Source organism: Eleutherodactylus coqui, chromosome 3, assembly GCF_035609145.1.
Source record: "Eleutherodactylus coqui strain aEleCoq1 chromosome 3, aEleCoq1.hap1, whole genome shotgun sequence".
Classification (NCBI taxonomy): Eukaryota; Metazoa; Chordata; class Amphibia; order Anura; family Eleutherodactylidae; genus Eleutherodactylus; species Eleutherodactylus coqui.
In genome coordinates, this window is record NC_089839.1 from 62461776 (window position 1) to 62483840 (window position 22065).

The 22065-nt window shown below is 42.6% G+C and overlaps 1 protein-coding gene across 1 annotated transcript in view; it reads right to left on the bottom strand.

The window, feature by feature from the left end:
- PLCB1 (phospholipase C beta 1) overlaps positions 1-22065 on the bottom strand; it is a 630414-nt gene that overhangs the window by 170918 nt on the left and 437431 nt on the right. Inside the window, exons 11-14 of the mRNA XM_066595662.1 lie at positions 17898-18055; positions 13158-13240; positions 4608-4692; positions 2466-2643 (exon numbers count right to left, since the gene is read on the bottom strand). Coding sequence (XP_066451759.1) covers positions 2466-2643; positions 4608-4692; positions 13158-13240; positions 17898-18055 — 504 coding nt within the window. The remainder of the gene's footprint in view (positions 1-2465; positions 2644-4607; positions 4693-13157; positions 13241-17897; positions 18056-22065) is intronic.

A 22065-nucleotide genomic window follows, 5' to 3' on the forward strand; every position in this document is an offset into this window, starting at 1 on the left:
TGATTTCAATGGGATCGGCAGCAGTGCCAATCCCATTGAAAGCAATGGAATAGAATGCCGTGGACTTCTGCCACAGCTGTCACAGCTGTGGCAGAAGTCCGCAGCATTCTCCGTATGCTTCCAATGGGGCTAGCGCTTCTGTCGCTGGCCTATTGAAACTACTTGCGATATTCTGGTTCTATACCGGCGTCTTTCTTGCGCTGCGAGGCGATAGTTTTCTTGTGCTCTCGCAGCGCAAGAGAGAAAAAATCAGAAGTGTGCGTCCACCCTAAGTCTCCTCTCCTGCATCTTCTTATCAGCTAATTGATGACCACAATAATGTTTATCTTTGTTGTGGTCATAAATTAGCTGATAAAAAGTGCATGAGAGGAGAGCCTCACTGACAGATCTCCTATTGTGACTAATGACCCATTTAGGCACAATGAGAATCGCACAAAAATCGCTCAAAGCCGTCTTTTGAGCGATTCTCAATGCGTCTAAATGCACTGACATCATGCAGTTTTCGTGCACGAGTCGTTGATCCTTCACTTCAACTTTTCTTGAGTTGAGTGATCAGCTGCTATCAGTGCAGCCAGCTGTTATCACAGCTGGCTGCACTGATAAGATTCTCTGTGCCTGTGTCCTGCTGTGAATTCACAGCAGGGCATGGGCAGTAAGCTTGCAGAACAATATAGCTGTTTGCTTATGCAAAACAGCTGTATTGCTCTATTAGAGGCCGCGGCTGTGTCCCGCTCCAGCTGCATAATTGTATGGTAGCTACTTAGCTACTATAAGGTATGCACAGATGATCACTTAAAACTGTCACTCAAACTGTCGTTTGAGCGACTTTTGAACGATCATCTGTCTGTGTAAATGGGGTCTTAGACTGCAGTGTTTACATACACTGACTGATCTCCTGCTGACACTCAGGGCTTCTTCACACGGGAGTATGAGCAACTACTCTCGCCACTACGGAGCATAGTAGCACATGAACAGTGTTTTTTTCTTGGAGTATTCAAACTCCACGCAATAGCCAGCGAGTTTGAAAAAAAAAAAAAAAGCGGGAAGATAGGTCTGTGTACGAGCGACTAACAGAATCAAATTTGGTAAGACAGTCTGCAGTTACAGTAGTGGATATGTGAATACAAGACAGAGTAAATAACCAAATCAATAACTGAGTAAATAAATACTACTTTCTTTTTTTTATGTTTGGTAAAACACTATTGCTCTGATTTTTACTTTTTTTTAGTCCCCACAGGGTACAACAACTGGCGAAGCTTTGATCACTCCTACAGTTTGATGTAATGCCACAAGATTACATCATACTGTGATCAGGCAGGCAGTCTATCAAGCCACCCCACGGAGACGGCTTAATAGGCAGTCTGCTAAGACAGCCCTGGGGCCTTCCAGAAGGCCCCTGGCTGCCATGACATCCGCACGACTCCTTGTGATCTTATTGTGTGTGTGTGTGTGGGGGGGGGGGGGGGGGGGGGGTCATACGGAACCCCTGAAGATCATTCGGGGGATTTAAATGCTGCTGTCAGAATTGACAGTGGCATTTAAAGGGTTAATAATAGCGCCGATTAGCTGCAAGGCTGAACAGAGCAGGAAAGTGGAACCACGGGTGCAGATGTGTAACAGCCCTTACTTACCCCAAAGTGCATTTTTTTTGCTGGTTTTGTCAATAACAGAGACATTTTGCATTTTGTCTCAAATTATCCACATTGGAAATTTCTGCTGCTGCCTGTTTTTTTCTCGTTTTACATCTGATGGCAGCAGGAAAAAGCAAGGCTCAAAAAATGCTAAAACACAAGACTTATACAGGCCGGGCCACAGAAAGTAGCAGGCACCACATTCTTATGAAAGTTATCAAAAAGAAAATCTGTCTCTATTGCCCTTCTCAACCAATCACAGCGCAGCTTTCATTTCATATACTGCTGAGATACAAAGAAAGCTGCGCTGTGATTGGTTGTGATGGGCAACAAAGACAGATTTTCTTTTAGAAAGCTGGCTTGGTGCCGGCCTACTTTTTTTGCGGCCCAGCCTCCTGGCTGATGCCTATTGCTGATTAAGCCTAACAGAGAAGCAGCGCCAGCACAAAAAGACCAATTTGCTACATTGTGTTTCAGTACAGATATCCTTTAAGAGCCTTCTGTCCCATAGACTGCTTGTTATAAGTTCATTCCTAGTAGTGTATATAAAATGTGAGTCAGGAACGCTATGTTTTCTTCTTAGGGAGAGCACCCAGGAGGTGAATGAGTGAGGAGACTTATAAGGCCATTCATGCTACTCTGGGTAATATGCAAATAAGGGAAATGGAACAATACCTCTGCGGCGCCACCTATTGGAAGTCAATGTTAGACACTTTATACAAGCCTTGTAACAATGACTGGGAATAGGTGGCGCTGCAGAGATATTGTTCCATCTCCCTTATTTGCATATAAAATGTGAGACACGTGTAACCCCTACCCTAGCTCCCAACTTACCTGCACCAGGTGATGATGGTTCGAACACACTAGAAGAGTCGCTACAAGCATTGGATGCCTGTTCTGAGAGCTTCTTCTTTCTACTTCCATCAGCAGACTTGTGAGATTTCTTTTTATTTTTCACAAGAATTTTATACTTCAGTTCCATAGGGCTGGGAAGAGGGACCCCAGGCTCAAGCTGTATTAAAGAATAAATCACATCAAGCCCTCATCAATGACAAAAAAAAATATGAAAAGTGAGAGAGCTAAAAACAAATACTGTAATAACATGTGTGGCCAATAGATGGGGATAGAGAGCCAAATCATTCTCCATTCCTCTTCTATCAGACCACTACTGACTGCAAACTTTGAAACTGTGTTCGTATGGAAGCAGAGAGATCATCACTGAAGTCTATGGATGCTCTATTGTGGCTCTATACAACTCTGTCATAGAGCCATGGGTATTGTCAGGATGTGCTGCTGGGATCTGTTGAACTACTGTGCTTCTAGCAGTACAGCCCCTCAGGTGGTAATTGATTGAGCTAGCTGGGTGTGGTACTTCCTGCTAGCCAAACCTCTGGGTCTGTGCTCACATATAAACCCAGCTCCTGTCAGTATCTATCTGGGTTCCAGGGTGAGCAGTCATGTTATTTCTGTGCAACTTGATATCTGTTCTGTGCAGCTTGCTCACACTCAGATCTGTGTTGCATGTAGGTCTGTTATGTCTCTCTGCTTCCCCAAGACAGTCCTCTGTAGTCCTTGTCTGTAGTACATATAGTGCCCCTTTTCCCTTCCCCTGTCAGGTGTGGCCTCCAAACGTCTTTTGTCTTGCTCTGTGTGTCATTTGGTGGATCCCTGACACAGTTCCCTTTGTCAGTTCTGTGGCGGACTGTCTATTCCCCCTGGTATGAAGACACATAGACTTGCTGTGAGTTTCATCTGTGTTCATGTGAGCTCTGGGTGGAGTCTGTCTGGTTTGCACTATATGTTTGAGTCTGTGCCGGTAGAGTCTGTGCCCTGGTTGTCTGTCCTGTTGCAGCTTGCTGCGTGACCTGTGCTCTGCTCTGTCCTGTTGCAGCTTGCTGCATGATCTGTTACCTGTGCTCTGTTCTGTCCAAGTTTGGTGTGTTTTTGTGTGAGACTCACAAAATTTGTGCGAATATGAACTGTATTCTTTTGAATGGAGTCATACACATGAGCGATGCTTTCCATCACTGCATTACGGTGAGGGAAAAAAAAAACACTGCATGTTCTATCTCTTCACTTTCCTTGGAATACACCGCCCATTGTTTTCAATGGGACAATAAGACACATTGCACGCCGCACGATGTGCACGCGAGTGTGATGCTTCTGTTAAAAATAATGGGAGACACTTGCCGTTCCTCTACTTGTGCTGGTTGATTGCTACTTCACAGAAGTGATGGGAGACGTTTTTTTACCCGAAAAACGTCTCGCATCCACATAAAAACTCACATTGGTGAGTGCGATATCAGGCTAAGTTTCTCGTGTGTAGGTAGCCTAAGGGTTATAATTAGAGATGAGCGAGCATGCTCGGTTAACCCTTTCCAATCCACTGTCTGACGTCTTCCTACATTCTGATTGAAGCTTGTACAGCTCCAATGTCAAAAGACGTACGACAGGGTATTCTTGCCGTCTATTGCCAGCCACTCTGCTGTCGGAGCCTCTCTGGCACACACACACTGGCTATAGCCAGCAGATTGCACCGTTGTATAACAGCAAAAAGAGAAAGCCTTTTAGTAAACCCTGAATCCAAAATTGGATTGGAAGGAATTAAGAAAATTACTCGAGCGAGCTTCGGCATTTTCGAGTAACTGCCTGCTCAGAGCGGGGGGTGGGGGTGGGGAGATCTCTCTCCCCCCCCTCCGCCCCCTGAATCTTTTTGGACAAGCAGGCAGTTACTCGAGAATGACGATGCTCGCTCGAGTAATTTCCTTAACTGAGCATGCTCGCTCATCTCTAGTTATATAATCTATCTGTCTGCTTTGGTTAATTGCCTTTTTATCGCCACTATGATAGTAATGTTCTCTGTCTTGAAGGAAGCCCAACAGGGAACCCCATCAACTAGGGTTGTCTACATAATACAATCCCATTATTTACTGGAAGGACGCAGTAAAAGTACTGAAAACTGAAACATTTACTTACCTGGTACTTCTCCAGCACTTCTGTCAATAGTCCATCCCCGAAAATTTGCTTGCAGTATTCAGCCATCTTTGCCTGTTGCTTGGGCCTGTACAATAATGCAACATGGACATCGTCAGAATAAAGTTCATATTTGTTTGCGCTGCATTAATATAACTTTAATTCAGTGATCAGATGTGAACATTATACTTCAGTCCTGCTTTGTGATCCTTAGTCTGGGCAAGGAGGAACTAACCTGTGTTCAACTCTAACCCCCTAAAGGGTTTGTCCAAGTTGTAAGAGCTCAGGAAAACCGCTTCCCCAATGCCAAATAGCGATATACTCACCTCCTCCCGCTGTATCCCATGCCAGTGCCTGGTCCTCCAGTCTGGTATGCATTATAGGGGCTGCAGCCAATAACAGCTCAGCGATCAATCTCTGACCTCTATGACTGGCTGCAGCCCCTGTGACATCCCGGGCAGGACTGCAGGTATAAACACAGACCGGCACAGAGAGAGCAGGGAGGGGTGAATATATATCGTTATAGGTTATTTTACTGCACGGGGAAGGGGTTTTACTGAGATGTTACAACTTAGACAACCTCTTTAAGGACGCGGCTCTTTTATTTCTATTTTTGGTTTCTCCTTCCCACTTTCAAAAGTTCATAACTCTTTAATTTTTCCATAGCTGTCTAAGGCTTAATTTTTGTGGGACAAGTTTTATTTTTCAGTGGCCCTTTTTAATATACCATATAATGTACTGAAAAGCTTTTAAAAATTTTTAAGTGAAGTGAAATGCAAAAAAATGCAATTTCGCCATCTTTATGAGAGGAGGTGGGGAGGCTGCAGGGTACACACTGCAGCAAAAATGACAGTAGTTTTTTCTGTGGGTCAGCACAATCACGATGATACAAAATGTATTTAGTTTTTTAAAAAATTATGTCGGCATTTTCTGACTGCCAGAAGTTTTTTATCCCTCCCTCAATAGGGTTGTGTGAGGGCTTGTTTTTGGTGAGATGACCTGAGGTTTCTATAGGTACCATTTAGGAGCACATAAGATGTTCTGATTACTTTTTATTACATTTTTTTCTTGTAGACAAGGTGACCAGAAAAAATTCACTGTGCAGGATAGATTCTGCATTATTTTGATAGTTCAGACTTTTATGGACTTGGCAATACCAAATATGCTTTGATTTTTTTCATTATGAATACAGGAAAATGTTTTTTTAAAACTTTTATGATAATAAAAAAACTTTATTTCCCACTTATTTTAAGTCCCCAAAGAGGACTTTAACTTGTGATCCTTTAATCGCTTATTCCATATACTGCAATACTTAAGTATTGCAGTATATGGTATTTCTATAAAAGACAGAAATACATGGTAGCCCTGGTGCCTTTCAGAAGATTCTGAGCTGCCATGATAACCAAACAGCACCTTGCGATCTTATGATGAGGTAGCCGTTTCAAAACCCTGAACACTGATTGGGGCATTTGGGCTTAGTCACACGGGCGCTGATCCGCCCGTGTTTCTGTACAATTCTGACCGCTGCACTGCAAGTGCGGGCGACTCTCCGCACTGGATGGTGAAAGAATACATAACCCACAATGGAGTTGGTCATGCAGAGAGTCGTCCGCAAACAGTGCGGCCGTCTCATTGTGCAGAAACATGGGCAGATCGTCGCCCGTGTGACTGAGCCCTTAAAGAATTAAGATTAGCGATCAGTGTAAACAGTGATCATGGCTGTTATGGGCAAGTCTTAGCTGTTAATGACAGCCAGCATCCACTGTGTTTGGAGCGGGTTCGGCACCCAATCCTTCTCCATACAACCTCTGTACCTGAAGGCTATACATGTAGTTTCTTTAGGACAAAGGGGCTAAAGAAAAAGTGCAATCACTGAGGATTTATGATAGATAAAAATATATTACGACTACTTGTATCTATAGGAACCTACACCACCATACTTTATAAGGCGGTGGGCTGTAATCTGCGCCTGTTCACAAAATTAGGAACTACAACTCTCATCATGCCCTGACCTTTTGTAATTCAAGATAAGTAGAAATGTTTCCAAATATACAGATTTGTGTTGCACCATATTAAAAATGATGAGTTTCATTCTATCATGTCAGACACATTACAGGCAGCTTATGAGTTTACTATCCCCTCCAGGCTCCATAATCTCCAGTCCAGCACATTGTGAGCGCTACATGAAACTGACACTGTTTGGCTTGGGGATCAGGAAGCACGTCTCTCTGCTGACCACATAAGACTACAGTATATGGTAGGCAGCTGTGCAAAGTCATTCTGACAAAATCCTCCAGGGAAGTTCCACTATTCATGGCTGCTAAATCAACTTCCTGGGAGAGTACAGATGGATCTCAGAAATTCTGCAAATAGGTTCTTTTTAAGTCCAAAAGTCCTCTCCAGTCGCCTCTCCTCTGCTCGGTCTTCCTGGAAGAATGACTGAAATGACATGAGCTCAGACTCAAGAGGAACAATTAAAAGATGTAACTCGGCTTTGCTTTTGTAGCTCTTGGCTTTATGCAACTAATCCTGATGAACAGACAGGTTGTCCCATCGGAAAGTAGGCAGCAGATGGGCACATATCTGAATATTACATAATATGTATGCACATACAATATGTTTAACCACTTGTGTCATCTGAACTACAAGTCATCTTATTGGCCACAATTTGTAAGAAACTAGAGCCTGGGGGAAAAACAGTATTAATTGTGTATAGAATCAATATGGGGAAGTAGCAAACAACCATTGCTCAGCTTTTAAGGGGGTTTAACAATATTGCAAGTTATCCCCTATCCTAGGCTGATCTCTGGGGGCATTGTTTTAAAACAAAAGAGCCATGTTTTTCTAATCTTGGACGGACACTTAAAATACAGCTAATTTATGATAATATTAGGGCTACTGTTGAGTGAACAAAACCAGTAGAACCCTGTTTCTGGTTGAACTTTGGTGAAGTTGGGTTCGGTGTGAACCCGAACTTCATGTTTGTCACAGCCAAACCCAATAAAAGACATGGTGGTGGTCCAGTGGTTAGCACTGTTGCCTTGCAGTGCTGAGGTTCAAATCTGACCAAGAACAACATCTGCATGGAGGTTTATTAGTGAAGTTCTGGTTCAGATCCAAATGATTCGGACCAGCAGGGGTGTAGCTAAAGGCTCATGGGCCTGGGTGCAAAAGTTTATCTTGGGGCCCCTCAACTTCTCTTAACTCCTTAAAGCAGAGGCGTAACCTGAATCTCCCGCTTCCCAATGCAAAATCTGTAACAGGGCCCCCAACTATAATGCTTTATTCATAGTACTGGGCTCCCTATATGGAGAAGATAGGCCTTATGGGCCCCTTAGGCTCCTGGACTTGGATGCAATCGCCAGTGATTCGGACTGATCCAAACTCTTTGCCAAAAGTTGGCAGACCAGCCGAACCAAACTTTTCAAAGTTCGCTGATCTCTAATTAGGACATTAGGACAGTCCCAGTACCCTATACCAAGGGTCACAATATTGAATAGAGATTTACAGTTCAGTCATCTCATAGTCAGTATGCTGATCTCCTTCTTTATTTCTATTGGTATTTGTCAGTCTGTGCAATGTATCTGTCGGTCTCTGCCTCATACCTATTTCCCAAGGTTACTTTATATGCGTGACACAGTACAAGTGAAATGGAATATTTCAGAAAGGCTTGGAGCCTCCGGAATAAAACATCAAAACAGTCTGATGTACAGAATGGTAAAGTTTTCATTTATTTTTACATTGTCTTCTCATTCTCTACCAAAAATAAGAGGCATATGGCATCTCGACGCATTTGGCAGTTTAATTACCTATTCCTTCACTTCACAAATTTAAGACGCTCTCTAAATATACTCACAGCACAAATACGTCATAGAATGAAGCATATGCTCTGATGTATAGCTCCAAACATAAATCATACTGAAAAATTCCCAACTAATACCGATGCCAAATTAAAAGAAAATGGTGAATGTAAATACTTATAAAACTAGCAGAGTAGAGAAGATCTATTTGACATGAAAGCACCATTTCTGAATAAAGGCAGCGACTTGTTAGATTCATTTCTTTGAAGCCACTGAACTTGGCTTGTAGGAACTTGTTAGAAGCTTTTGATTTCTAGTCACTGAAAGGCAAAATGTCATGGACTGGTAGACTTGACAAGCAGCATACAGAAATGTCTCCAAAACAAGAAAAACGTAAATGAGTTTTTTGTGGCTTAATTACTGATGGCCTATCCTTATGATAGACCATCAATATAACATCAGTTAGGGTCCAACTCCCGGCAAACCCCATATCAGCTGTTTGGAGGGTCTGCGGTGCTTGGATAAGTGCTGTGGCATCTTTGGCCTTGGAAGTCATGTTCATCAGTCACCTGGCCTTTCTGAAGCTTAGTTCTATTCAAGAGAAGGCAATTGCGTTAGAAAACCAGCCATAGCCACTATGTAATTTATGGCTCTGTGTCTGCTACACAATGAAGAGGCACCTTCAAAGAGTTGATCGGCGTAGTTGGGTATCTACTTTTCTGATATTGATGGTCTCTTCTAAGGAGAGATATTGATATTTAATTAGATTGTTCCACCAAAAGAAGTTATTGTCTATCTACAGAATAGGGTATAACTATTTAACTGATAGGGATCCAACCATTGAGACCACCACTGGTCATGAGAATGTCCACAAATGACTTACATTCAGAACCCCAGGTCTCGTGATTAGTGGGAGTCAAAGCAGTTGGACGCCCACCAATTAGATATTTATTTCCTATCCTGTGGATAGAGGATAATATCTTCTAATGGGACAACCCATGTAAGTTCCGGAAAACCCTTTAAAAAATGCTAAACTTATAAAAGTGACTTTTCTCTAAAAAAAAAAAGGTGTTACAAGCCCATAATTAATATTTGAGACAGTTATTTGGGGGTACCTAATGATATGATTGGAATAACAATCCATGAAATGCCATTCAGGTTGGTCATTTCCTTGTATAGAAGAGACAGGAAAAAACTGAAATAGCTTCATATTTGTCCATGGAATGTTTTGGGTATTGCAGCACAGCCCTATGGACTTGAATGGGGATGAGCTATATTTCCAGACACAGACCTTGGAGACACGAAAGGGATAGTTTCTTGAAAAAAAAACACTTCTTTATAACCCTGGCCAACCCCTATTAAGTATCTTGTGATATGTCACAGTGAAATGTCAGAAGATGACATCAGTGAAGTTTGTTCACTGCCAATTCCAAAACTGAAGAGACTGTGCTGTTCTGGGAAGGAAGAAGACTATAGCATTCCATCCAAACTTCTATGCATTTGTCCAAATTGCTTTAAATAGTGCAACCTTTTAGCTGTCTCAAGCCCCTATCTGTATTATTCACTTCATAAAATTGTACTATGTGAAACAATTTGGATGAATTGTAAGTTTGGATGGGATGTTGAGTACTTGATGGCTGACATTGGCCCTTAAAAGAGCTTGTGCCAAGAACACACCCCTGTGAATATGTCCTATTAGTGAACGTTACAGAACAGGGTCCCCTGCTTGTGACCTCTCTCAATGACCCAGAACTGGCAGATTTTGAGTCATCCTTATATTTCGAGATTGTCATTCAGTTTCCATATATTTTAAGATGGTGTTGCAGCCGTTTTGAGGTTCCCACCTTGCTTTCAGGCCAGACCAGGGTTTAGCAGCATTCCTACCTCTCCTGGAGCTGAGAGGTGTGGTGGTTGCAATATTAATGTCAGTCAGCACCTCGTGCTAAGTAGCTCTGCTCCTATTTAAGCAGTGCTAACTGTGACTTCTGTGCTGGTCAATCACTTCAGTCCTATGTTGGACAGTGGCGGAGCAACACAGAGTGGTGGAAGCTCGCCATTATAAGCTAAGTTCTTTGCTGTTTGGTTTGGTTTTGTTTCTCCTTTTGTTTTGTGCTAGGGCTCCCAGATAGGGACTGGTTAGTGGCCCAGGCACGAGTGCAGGCTCACACTTATCAGTGCGGTCAGTCTGCCGAGCAGGCAGGGCCCCCCTCCCGGGCTAGGGGAGTATAGGGAGAGAATTCCCCCATTTATTTTGTGTTTTCTTTGCACGGTTGTGCCTTTCATTTATGTTATTGAGGTTGCACGTTCATTGGACGCAACAGATGGCCATTCAACTGAATGGCCATCATGTAATATACAGAGTGTTTCATTTGAAGCACAACCCTTATTTCGGTTTGTGTAGACCTGGACTCATTTCCTGGCATCTACTCTTTATCGATGATTGATGTCCTGCTTCCCATCCTGGTATATCGTTCATCAGCGGGCAGCAGCTTCTGGCATGCAGTTCGCATTTCCGAAGCAAGTGGGCTTACTTATAAAACTATCAATGGTAGGACTGTCATCAATGCAGGTTCAGAAGTGCTTGGAGGGTGGTGATAGACACTTTCAACGTCTTCTGTGATGATCTGAGCGCACCAAGAACCAAGATTGGCGTCGGTTTTCAATCTTGTGGGATATCTTTGTGTTGAACACAAGTTTTGCATAATTACTGGGTTGAGTATTGAGTGAAACATCCTGTACATTTTCTCCATAGTGGCTGCTATACATATAAACTGATACAGTGAAGCCAGACCAAATGTCCTGTAACATATTGTTATCACATACTATACATACTGGCCATCTTCTTTGAGACGCACACCCCTTTAGGACAGCATTTTTCCATGCAGTTTTAGGTGGTTGTCTCAAAGAGGTCACACTGTATTCTGTATTTACTATCGGATCACTGGTGAATAAGAGTTGTGAGTAACACTGATTACTACAGTACTTATACCCTACATAGAAATGAGAATCCCAGCAGAAAATCCAATTCTTAAAAAAAAATTCTGCCGCCATCTTCTGAAAACCGTAATGTTTTACATTTTTGTGTCAATATAGCTGTGTGAGAGCTGGGTTTTTTTGCAGGAGATCCTGCAGTTTCCATTGGTAGCACTTTGGGGTCAATAATTCGGCACTTTGATGGACAGACTTTTATGGCCGTGGTAATATCAAATACATTTTAGTTTTTTTTCTTTTCATTTTTTTTTATTATAAATACTAGCTAAACCTTTAATAGCCTTTATTTTTCACAAGAGTAAAAATCTTTTTTTTCACTTATTTGTACTCCCCTAATGGGACTCCAACCTGCGTTTAATTACTTATGCTATATACTGGGACAGGGGGGTGTTATATTCCTGACATTCTGTGAACTTTATGCTAAATACTGCAATACTTAAGTATTACAGTATATGGTATTTCAGCCGGCATTGTATTAAAAGGGTTTTCCATGTAGCACCTGTGATACACTGTGCTGGGATACAACGGGGTTGTAGTGAAAACCACAATGGCTATAGTAAAAGCCACTGCTCTGACTCCTGTCTGTGTAGTGACTGGTGCTTGTAATTGCAGGTACATCCTTAATAGATTTTAAAGGAGATGTCCCGCGCCGAAACGGGTTTTTTCTTTTTTAAACCCCCCCCCCGTTCGGCGCGAGACAACCCCGATGCAGGGGTTAAAAAAACCACCCGCACAGCGCTTACCTGAATCCCGGCGGTCCGGTGACTTCAATACTTACCGCTGAAGATGGCCGCCGGGATCTTCTACCTTCGTGGACCGCAGCTCTTCTGTGCGGTCCACTGCCGATTCCAGCCTCCTGATTGGCTGGAATCGGCACGTGACGGGGCGGAGCTACACGGAGCCGCTCTCTGGCACGAGCGGCTCCATAGAAGAAAGCTGAAGACCCGGACTGCGCAAGCGCGGCTAATTTGGCCATCGGAGGCCAAAAATTAGTCGGCTCCATGGAGACGAGGACGCCAGCAACGGAGCAGGTAAGTAAAAAACTTTTTATAACTTCTGTATGGCTCATAATTAATGCACAATGTACATTACAAAGTGCATTAATATGGCCATACAGAAGTGTATAGACCCACTTGCTGCCTCGGGACATCTCCTTTAATGAGACCCTAGCCTGCAATTACACAGGAGTCAGAGCAGTGGCTTTTGCTCCAACTCCACGGTATACCGGCTCTGACAGCGGGTGCTACCTGGAAAGCCCCTTTTGGGCAAGATGCAGGCCTATCTAAACAGGCAGTAATACATGACAGCCTGGGGCCTTCAAAAAGCACCCAGCTGCCATGATAACCAAATGGCACCTTGAGATCTCATCGCAGAGAAGGAAGGAGGGGGTTGTGCTTGAGACAGTGAATGATGACTGGGGCATTTAAAGAGTTTACAGCCCCAGAGGCGTATATGGAGTGGGCTCAGCTCCCTATCCCGCTCCATACAAATCCTGCCCACACAGTATGTACACACACATCCTGGGACGTGAAGGGACTATAATTAAGCCTTATTATTTTTGATGCAAATTTAAAGTTCTCCTAATGTTTCCTCACAATTTAGATTGCCGCACACTGAAATATAATTTCCTAATTCAGTTGCACGTATAACATTGTACTATAAAGTAGCTAAGTGTACGCAGCACCACAATATGTATGTGACACAGAACGAAGCATAATTCCAGGTCAAGTTATAAGTATCTGACGGTAATTGTACTACTTACGAGTCCACGTGATTTTCAAAGGACAGGAGGATTGGGTACGGAGAGGTCTTAAATGCACATTCAGCAATAGCTTCAATAACTTCCTAAAATGAAAAGACATGGTGAAAACATTTGCCCTAAAGCATTAAATGTTAATTTAGATCATTCTGTCTGTGCTACAAAAGGCAATGGCAGGAGTAGAAATTAAATGAAATCCAGGTACATGCACTGTAGATAAACAGAAGAAACAGCACGGTCAGTGACTTTCAGAGGAATGAGCCAGAGGCATCCTATCATAGAACATGAACTTGTAGTTTATTCCAAAAAAGCTTTTTTTCTAAGGCATCTGAAACCACCGTTTATGACTTTTACTGAGAAAACATCCACAATGCGGGGAGCAAATGTAAGTGAACCTCTGACATAATGACTTCTCCAAGAACCCCATGGCAAAGGGTGTTTCAATGAAGGAAATGAGATTAAAAGTGTGGGTTTTACAGGTGCTTTGCCCATTAAATAAAGACACACAAAGTCTGGTTACTGACAAATTGTCATGGCGCATAGTCGCTACCACTCTCCCTGCTTAACTGTTACTGGGGTTGCAGTTTGGCGCTGTTACCGTCCACACGCTGTATGCAGTGCTTTGTCCTTCTCTGTCTCCTCGGTATCTGGACATAGGGCTCATGTGTGCTCCCACATCCTTTTTAAAAAAGGCCAATGAACATTCCCCTATTCTCTTCCCCTTCAATCACCAGCCAGCCCCAGATATATTAGGCATCCTCCCAATTTTGAGAAGAAATCAGTCTCCTATAGCCATTGTGACAATGTCCCATTTAGTGTATTCCAGTTCTGACCTTTGGCTGAGTTCTTGACAATCCTGTCTACTAAGCTCCTTGACCATGGCTCTGTATTCTGGACTTCTTTATTGCTTAATTCCTGCCCTAGCCACCAGCCTGGACCTCATTATTACACCTGTGCCACCAGCCCTTACCATAGCCAGTCCTTTGGATATGCACCTGTTCATATAATCACATATTGGATTCTTGCCTTTCTGTTTTTCTTAGACAGTAATGGTAATCGATCTGGTCATCTGCTATTATAGTCCATTCATGCTACGGAATGGCAAGTTTTGTGTTCTGGCATACTATTTGCAGTTCTAGCATTGTGTTTCACTGCAATTTGCCTTACTATGACCCATTTTATCGATTACCTATTTATGTTCACAGGATCCTTATCCTTGATCACACCATTCTCAGTGTACACTCCACACCATTGCGTGAGAAAACTTCACTAGATTGGTAGAGTATGAAATCCTGGTCCCAGCTAGATCAGGCCACATTCAAGCTTGCTCAGATCACTGGATTTTCCCACTCTAGTGTGAATTCACAGTGAAACTGATCCATCAAAAACTTTCTCCCTGTTAGGTTGTGCTGCTGGGACCTATTGTTCTATGGGTTTCCAGGAGCACAACTTCACAGGTGTGGTATAAATGAGCTGGCTGTGTGTGAATTTCTCCAGCCAGCCAATCCCCACTGGTCTGCTGCTCATATATACCAGCCCCTCCACTAGAGGATGCTGGATTCCCAACACCCTGGAATTTTGTTTTCATGCAGGATGTGTTGGGTGTCTGTGCAGGTGTCTGCATATGTATGTGAATAGTGATGTGTTCTGTTTGGTCTGTGCTGGTGGCCAGACATGTGGTATGAACAGTCCTGTCCTGTGTTGCATGCAATCCCTGGTGTGTGGGTGTGAATGGTGTCCTGTCCTGCTTTAGATTGTTTACCATCTCTGGACAAGTTAGGCCCCAAGGTTCCAGCGTGGGCAATCGCCCCGCTTACAGGGAGGACTCCTGGGGAAAGTTGTCTTGTAAGAGTAGGGACCCATGAGACAATGAGGACCCTCGAAGTGGGCTCGTGGGCTTAAATATCTTGGCCAAAATACAAACTAATACCTTGTACATTCTATAGTTATTTTCTTTGGCTATGTGTGCAGGTATGCTAGTCAGTGTTTTGAGTGTTTGGAAGTCATGATTTTTTGTGCGTCCAGTTCGCAGTTCACTACCTATCGGTGCTTAATGTGAAGATTTCAGGTTCCAGAGCCAGGGCGTCCTTGGTGAACGTGACACTCCCTCAATTTTATGCTGCACTCACGTATCTAATTTCCATAAAAGAAAGACCCATTTAGGAAAGAGCCTCTAAGAAAGTGTCTATTCAGTTTAAATGTCTTTATTATATAGTACTACTTCGATGCTAAGAATTGATTGCTTATGGATACAAGATTGGATTGCACAACTGAAAGACTTCTATAATAAACCTCTATACAGGAAGATAGCCTATGGGTACAACCAGTGAAGCTAGGATGAAGAAGCAAACAGTAACACTGATACTGAATATCCCTCTGTTCAGTAGGTATAGAAAGACATCACCAATAACAGCTGTGAAATGATAACAGACACGTGTAATACAATCCACATAAACCAGCTGATGAGACGCAGAAACACATCATAGAAAAAGTGCACGCTGTAATCAATATTCAAGGCCGGTGTTGTTCCGATTGCTCCTGCAAGAATCGTAACAAGTAGCTCAAATGGAACCATGCGTGACAAATTGGTTGAATCTTTTAGCTGTTTCTTAAAGCTCCAATTATGTTTGAACTTGAAAGGAAGAAGTATATAATGATTTTTGGAATTCAGAATATATTGTTTTATATTAGCTATTGATGTGCTTGTCGTGGTTTGAGGCGATACTGAGCCCTCTACATCTTCACTGAAATGAAAATGTTCCGCTTCACGCGATTTTAGCAAAACGCCATGCTATTTGCAGCTGCTAACACAGAACAAGTGGAAATGTGTTTCATTTCTTGAAAAGCCCGTTGTTTTTCAAACTTAATTTTACTTGGCATGCTGGGTGATGCCAAACCGAGGATGCTTCATTCATTCTACGTATCCGCTACCTACAAGGGATTTTTGCAGGAGGTGTTCATTTTAGTTGCCTTGACTAGTCTACTGGCAATACTTACACATAGACTTGGATTTGCTATGAAAAATATAATAATAGGTGGCGTTTTCCTTAAAGGGGTATTCCAGGACTTTTAAAAAACATTTTCTATTAATGACAGACAGGTCATCATTAGATGATCAATGGGGATTGCCGCTTGGATCCCCACCAATCAGCTGATTCCTGGGGTTGCTGTCACTGTGGTGAGGAAAGGAGCAGAAACGCTGACTGTAGCACAGCAGTCTGGGTTGATAGTTCAGGCATAGCTCCCATTGAATCAATGGGAAACGGGTTGTGTTCTTGACACAATCCAATTAAAGGGGTTATCCAGTTACCAGACAACATTTCTGCAATAGCTCCAACTATGTATGCTCCATTTTTGACGGTCTGACGTATTTACGTGCCGTATATTCACCCATGTGAACGAATACATTGGAAACCAATGCCTCAGATGGTTGCGTATATCGGTCAGGCGTAAAAACGTCGCCGTTTATGCACTTGTGTGAATGAAGCCTAAATGTGGTACTGTAATAATATTCCCTATTGTAAGGCAAGCTTCACACGGGCGTATATACATGGCCAATACACAAAGAATAGCACTTATTGATTTCAATGGGTTTGTTTAAATTTTCATATTCTGTGAGTGAATTTCAGTTACGTTAAAAAAAATAAAAATAGAACATGTTCTATTTTTCTGCATATTTGCACAGTAAAGATCCCCATAAAAGTCAATGGGGAAGTGCACAACTGCAATACACACGGACATGCTTGAAACACTGTGTAATTGTGCAGGAAAAAGAACACTCATAAGACTAATTAGCCATTTCAAACATGCAAATGAACGTGCCTGTCGCGGCTTGTCAGTCAAAACAGCGTCGAGGCATGGTGGCCTCGACGCAGGTCAAGACCTGTCACCTTGTTATGCATGTCAAGGGTTAATGCACTATGTGCAGAGACTGCTGGTTGCTGTCTCTCTATGTTTCATGGGTGCATGCTGACTATTAGTCATTCCCAGGAGAAGGTTGGGGGTGTGGTTCTCTAATTGCTCTGCCAATCCTCAGGTGTGGGAAGCCTTTATATTCTTACCCCTACCTTTCAGTTTCATAGAGGAGTAGTTGAAGAGTTCCTCTGTGCTGGATTTATTGCTACTTATCCAGAAAAGTGCTGCGGTTTTCTATTAGTTGTATTTCCGTGTTCATTTTTATATTGCTTTGCTGTGTCGGTTCATCACTTCAGGGGTTCCTATAGGGATAATCAGGGCCCAGGAAGAAGACAGTGGGGCCACCTTTATTGAGGCGATGACTCCACTTTTAGGCAGGGACACTTCATCTCCCTGATAGCCTAGGGCCAGGTTTTCTTCTTCCTGGAGTGCTGCTACTGACCAGCATAGCGTGGTGTTTTACCTTTTCCAGCAGTGTGTACATTATCCTGCGACGTTCTGTGCTTGGTCCTTTTGTGCCGCACAGGCTTTACATACTGGCTTTCATATTTCTGGTGTGGTGCGCACTGTTCTACAGCGCATAGTGTTAACAACTGCAGTAGTGTGAACATCACCCTGCGTCTGTGATGAGCATTGTCCTTGTGTGCCACATGGACATGACAGTGCCCTGCTGAAGCAAAAAGTCAGTAAAATGCGCAAAAAAACATAATTCATTCTGCAAAAACTCTACGCTCAACGCAACGAGCATCTGCTCTTGTGAAGGGCGCCTCAAAGTCAGAGCCAAAAATCAGTTTGGTAAATATTCTCATTCCATAAGAGTTCATGTACCTTAAAAGATATTTCAGTGGTCATGGTGAATCCATGTGTGATTACCGGTTCTTCCTCCGCAGTCCGCCCCTTCCAACAATCCAACTCTACACAGCGGCAACCGGCTAACAGCACTTGCCGATACATCTCCACCGAGGAGTTACCGGCCAGCTGCCCCGCTGAAATACAAAGGAAACAAGAAAAATTATAATATTTTATGAGACTTGGGTCATTTATTTGGTACATATTTGGTATTGCTGTGTTTAGACTGACCAGTAGAATAAAATTAGCAAGTTATTTATACCATGCACACAAAAAAAATCAGTAAAAAAATTGTGATGAGATTGTTGTTTTTTTCCATTTCTCCCACATTCAATAAAAGTTACATTGATAGGAAGATGAAAAAGCTCCGACATGTTTTTTTTCAATGTGGCAATGAAAGAAACAAAATACGAAGGCTTGGTGCTCAAGGCCTAAAACTGGCCAGTTCTTAAGGGTTATATCATCAAATTACTGCCAGAATTCTCATTATCCCATTGCTTTAAATAGAATTACACATGCTGAAAGGATCTGTGAAAATTGTAATAAAAACCAGCCCCGATCTACAAGTCCCAGCTCTGATTTCATTTTTATTACCATGATTCTCATCTATTTATGGAAGAACACAATCTATTTCTGACAATATTAAAATGTTCGTTTTTCACCTATTCATTTCCTCCAATTACATGGCAGCTGACTGGTGTTCGCCGGCCGGGTGTAGAGTACGCTCAAGAAATAATTTGGGAGAGGTTTTGCCCAAAAATGTTATGTTCTACACAGGATAAATGTGACTACAAGAGCGCCAGCTAAAAAGCGGGCAGATTAGTCTATACCCTGATGAGATAGCTGCCCGCTACAAACAAGATGTAACATGCTACCACTTAGTGATCTGGATGGTCATTATTCTAAAGAGATGAATCATTGACCACGAGCCCTAATGGAAGAATATGTTGTAATGGATGCCCTGATTACTTGTCTGTGACTGAGGCCTTATTCACATGAGCGTTTTATCGTGGCGATTTTGCCGCGATAAAACACTGGCTGAAAATCGCGACCATCTGAAGCATTGGATTCCAATGCATTTGTTGGATGGGCAATTTTCCGGAGTGTAAAATCGGCCATCTGGCAATGATAGCGCATATGGTGCGCATTCTGGACGGTCGCTTTTACGCCATCCAGAAAAGATAGGACTTGTCCAATCTTTTGCCGGAATACACCAGCCATTCTCATAGGCTCCTGTAGGAGCCTATGAGAGCCATCAGGAAAGGGAAGGCGGAGGGTGTTTAACATCGGCTCGCGTTGCTAAAGTCCCTTCCCTTCCGCTTGCTGGCAGCTCTGATAGGCTGGGGAGGGAGAAGAGGTGGTTTAGTATGCTTAGCTCTGCTAAGCTCCTACGCCATCCCACTCCCTCCCCTGGGTGGAGAGAGGGAGGGAGTTTAGCAGAGAACGATTTTTAGCGGCGATCAGCTGAGCGTAAAGACACATACGTGAAAGAGGCCTTAGACAGGTTATTGAGCTAATATGTCATTATACAGTACACTTGTGAACATAGATAGATACTGGAAATCTGTTCTCTCTCTGTATATATTTAGATAGATAGATAGATAGATAGATAGATAGATAGATAGATAGATAGATAGATAGATAGATAGATAGATAGATAGATAGATAGATAGATAGATAGATAGATAGATAGATAGATAGGAGATAGATAGATATGAGATAGATAGATAGATATGAGATAGATAGATCGATAGATAGATAAATAGATAGATAGATAGATATGAGATAGATAGATAGATAGATATGAGATAGATAGATAGATAGATAGATAGATAGAGATAGATAGATAGGAGATAGATAGATAGATAGGAGATAGATAGATAGATAGATAGATAGATAGATAGATAGATATGAGATAGATAGATAGATAGATAGATATGAGATAGATAGATAGATATATACATACAGTCACATTTCTGAAGCTGTGCCTGAGCTAAATTTAAATGCTGAGCGAACCGATCCAGTAGAACTCTGTTGCAGGTAAAACTTTGCTAAAAGTTGAGTTCAGCATAAATACAAACCAAGCTTTTACCTGAAACAAGGTTCTAATGCACACAGATGTAGAATGTAATGCTCTCAGTGTGCCATACAGGGCTTTTATGGCTTTCGGACGGTGTTATACATTAGTTTTAGGACCTTGGTGAACTTCTGGTTCAGTTTAAACTAATACGGACCAAACCAAAGTACTTGCATAAGTTCAGCGAACCGAACTTTTCAAAAGTTTGCTCGTCATCACTAATTGTAACACTCAGAATCAATGACTGTAGTCTTACGGATAACCACAGAATATTAAAATGATTTATACCCAAAAACAAAACCGGAATACATAGTGTTGCTGGGTAAATGTAGCATTACATGATGCTACAATATAAGGATGGGTCCAGTCGGCTGGCCTCTCCATTTTGGCTCATGAATGGGGATCCGGGGCAGAGGATTCTCATCTATAACAACCATATGCCCTCATTATAGGATAACCCATCTCATGAATATGAATCACTAGTATGGACTGGAAGCTCTTCTGCTGTTAGTTTTATTAGGGCAGTTGCACTTAAAGGAATTTTGTCACCATGAATCTGAGACCAGTATGTTAATTACCCCTGTGAAACTCTGTGGCATTTCAGAATTCAAAAACTTTGAAGTTTGACTTGTTATGGAGGCAGGTGGCACCGGCTAAAACCCCGCTGCATGAAGAGCAACAGCACACTACCTATACACAAAAGGGGAGTGAACTGTCACTCTACAAGGTGCGGGCGGGGAGAGGCTGGCGCTCAGTTCCGAGTCAAGCTTTAAAGTGTTTTTATTCTGAGACGGTGCAGCGGGGTACAATGGGGTAATGAGCATCCCTGTCCTGGGTTCACGCCCCCTGTGGTCCGGGCAGCATGAGCCTGGTGATAGAATCCCTTTAATAGTCAGTTTATTCCAAGTTTTCGGTTTACAGAGGAGTTACTGACAGGTTTGAAGTTGTTGATTTCGCTGTGTTTACGATATATTTATATACTGTTGGTATTTTTAGCGTGTCCCCGAGGAGATATTACTGTGAAAGTGTTTGCTTATAGGCAGCCGCAGACCTATTAGACCTCTCCAGTACCACAGAAGCTTTTTGTAGGCTGTGCTTATACATAGGAGCAGGTGGGCTGGCTTTATATTTTGCTTTTTCTTTTAAAGTGTTACTTTCGTTATATTGTTTTATTATGTAAATGAATAGCCAGTAGAGATGAGCGAGCACGCTCAGATAAGGCAGTTACTCGAGCGAGCATCGCTCTTCTCGAGTAACTGCATTCTCATCCGAGCAGGCTCGGTGGGACAGCGTGGGGTTGCGGGGTGAAGAGAAAGAACTCTGTCACTCTCCCTTCCGCTTCCCCCCCGCTGCACCCCGAGCCTGCTCGGGCGAGAATGCAGTTACTCGAGAAGAGCGATGCTCGCTCATCTCTAATAGCCAGGTTTATATAATGCTATAGTGTAACAGTTCTCAGATCTGCTTCTTTTAGGGCATATCATCCATTCTTTTCTAAAAGTGCAAAAAATAAAATTGCATCGCATTTGCATGCAGATGCGATTTTCATGTGAGTTGGATGCAATTTTTATTCTTCCTATTGAAATGACATGCGATTTTTACATGCATGACAAATCAGCGAGAAAATGTGGCGATGCAATACGTTTTTTTTGCAGTTGCAAGGTAAATCAGAGGTTTACATACACGATATCAGTCCAATATCGCGCTTGCCCATGTGAATATACCCTTAGGCTTCATTCACATGAGCGCATAAACGACACGTTTTAGCGGCCCACCGATATACGCGGCATTCATTTCCAATGCATCTGTTCACACAGGCGAATATATGCCGTGTAAATACGTCGGACCATGAAAAATGGAACATACGCGACCGAAATACACGCCAACGCATATACAGCGGGCAAAAAGATAGTTCTGGAACTATCTTTTGCCCAATATATGTTGACGGCTCCCTATGGCCTCATGTCTATGGGTATAATACGGCCCATGCGGATACTTGATTGGGATATCCGCAGCGGATGATCTTTTAAATTGTCTTTTTTGGGCTTGCAGGAGATCGCGGATTGTGGTTTT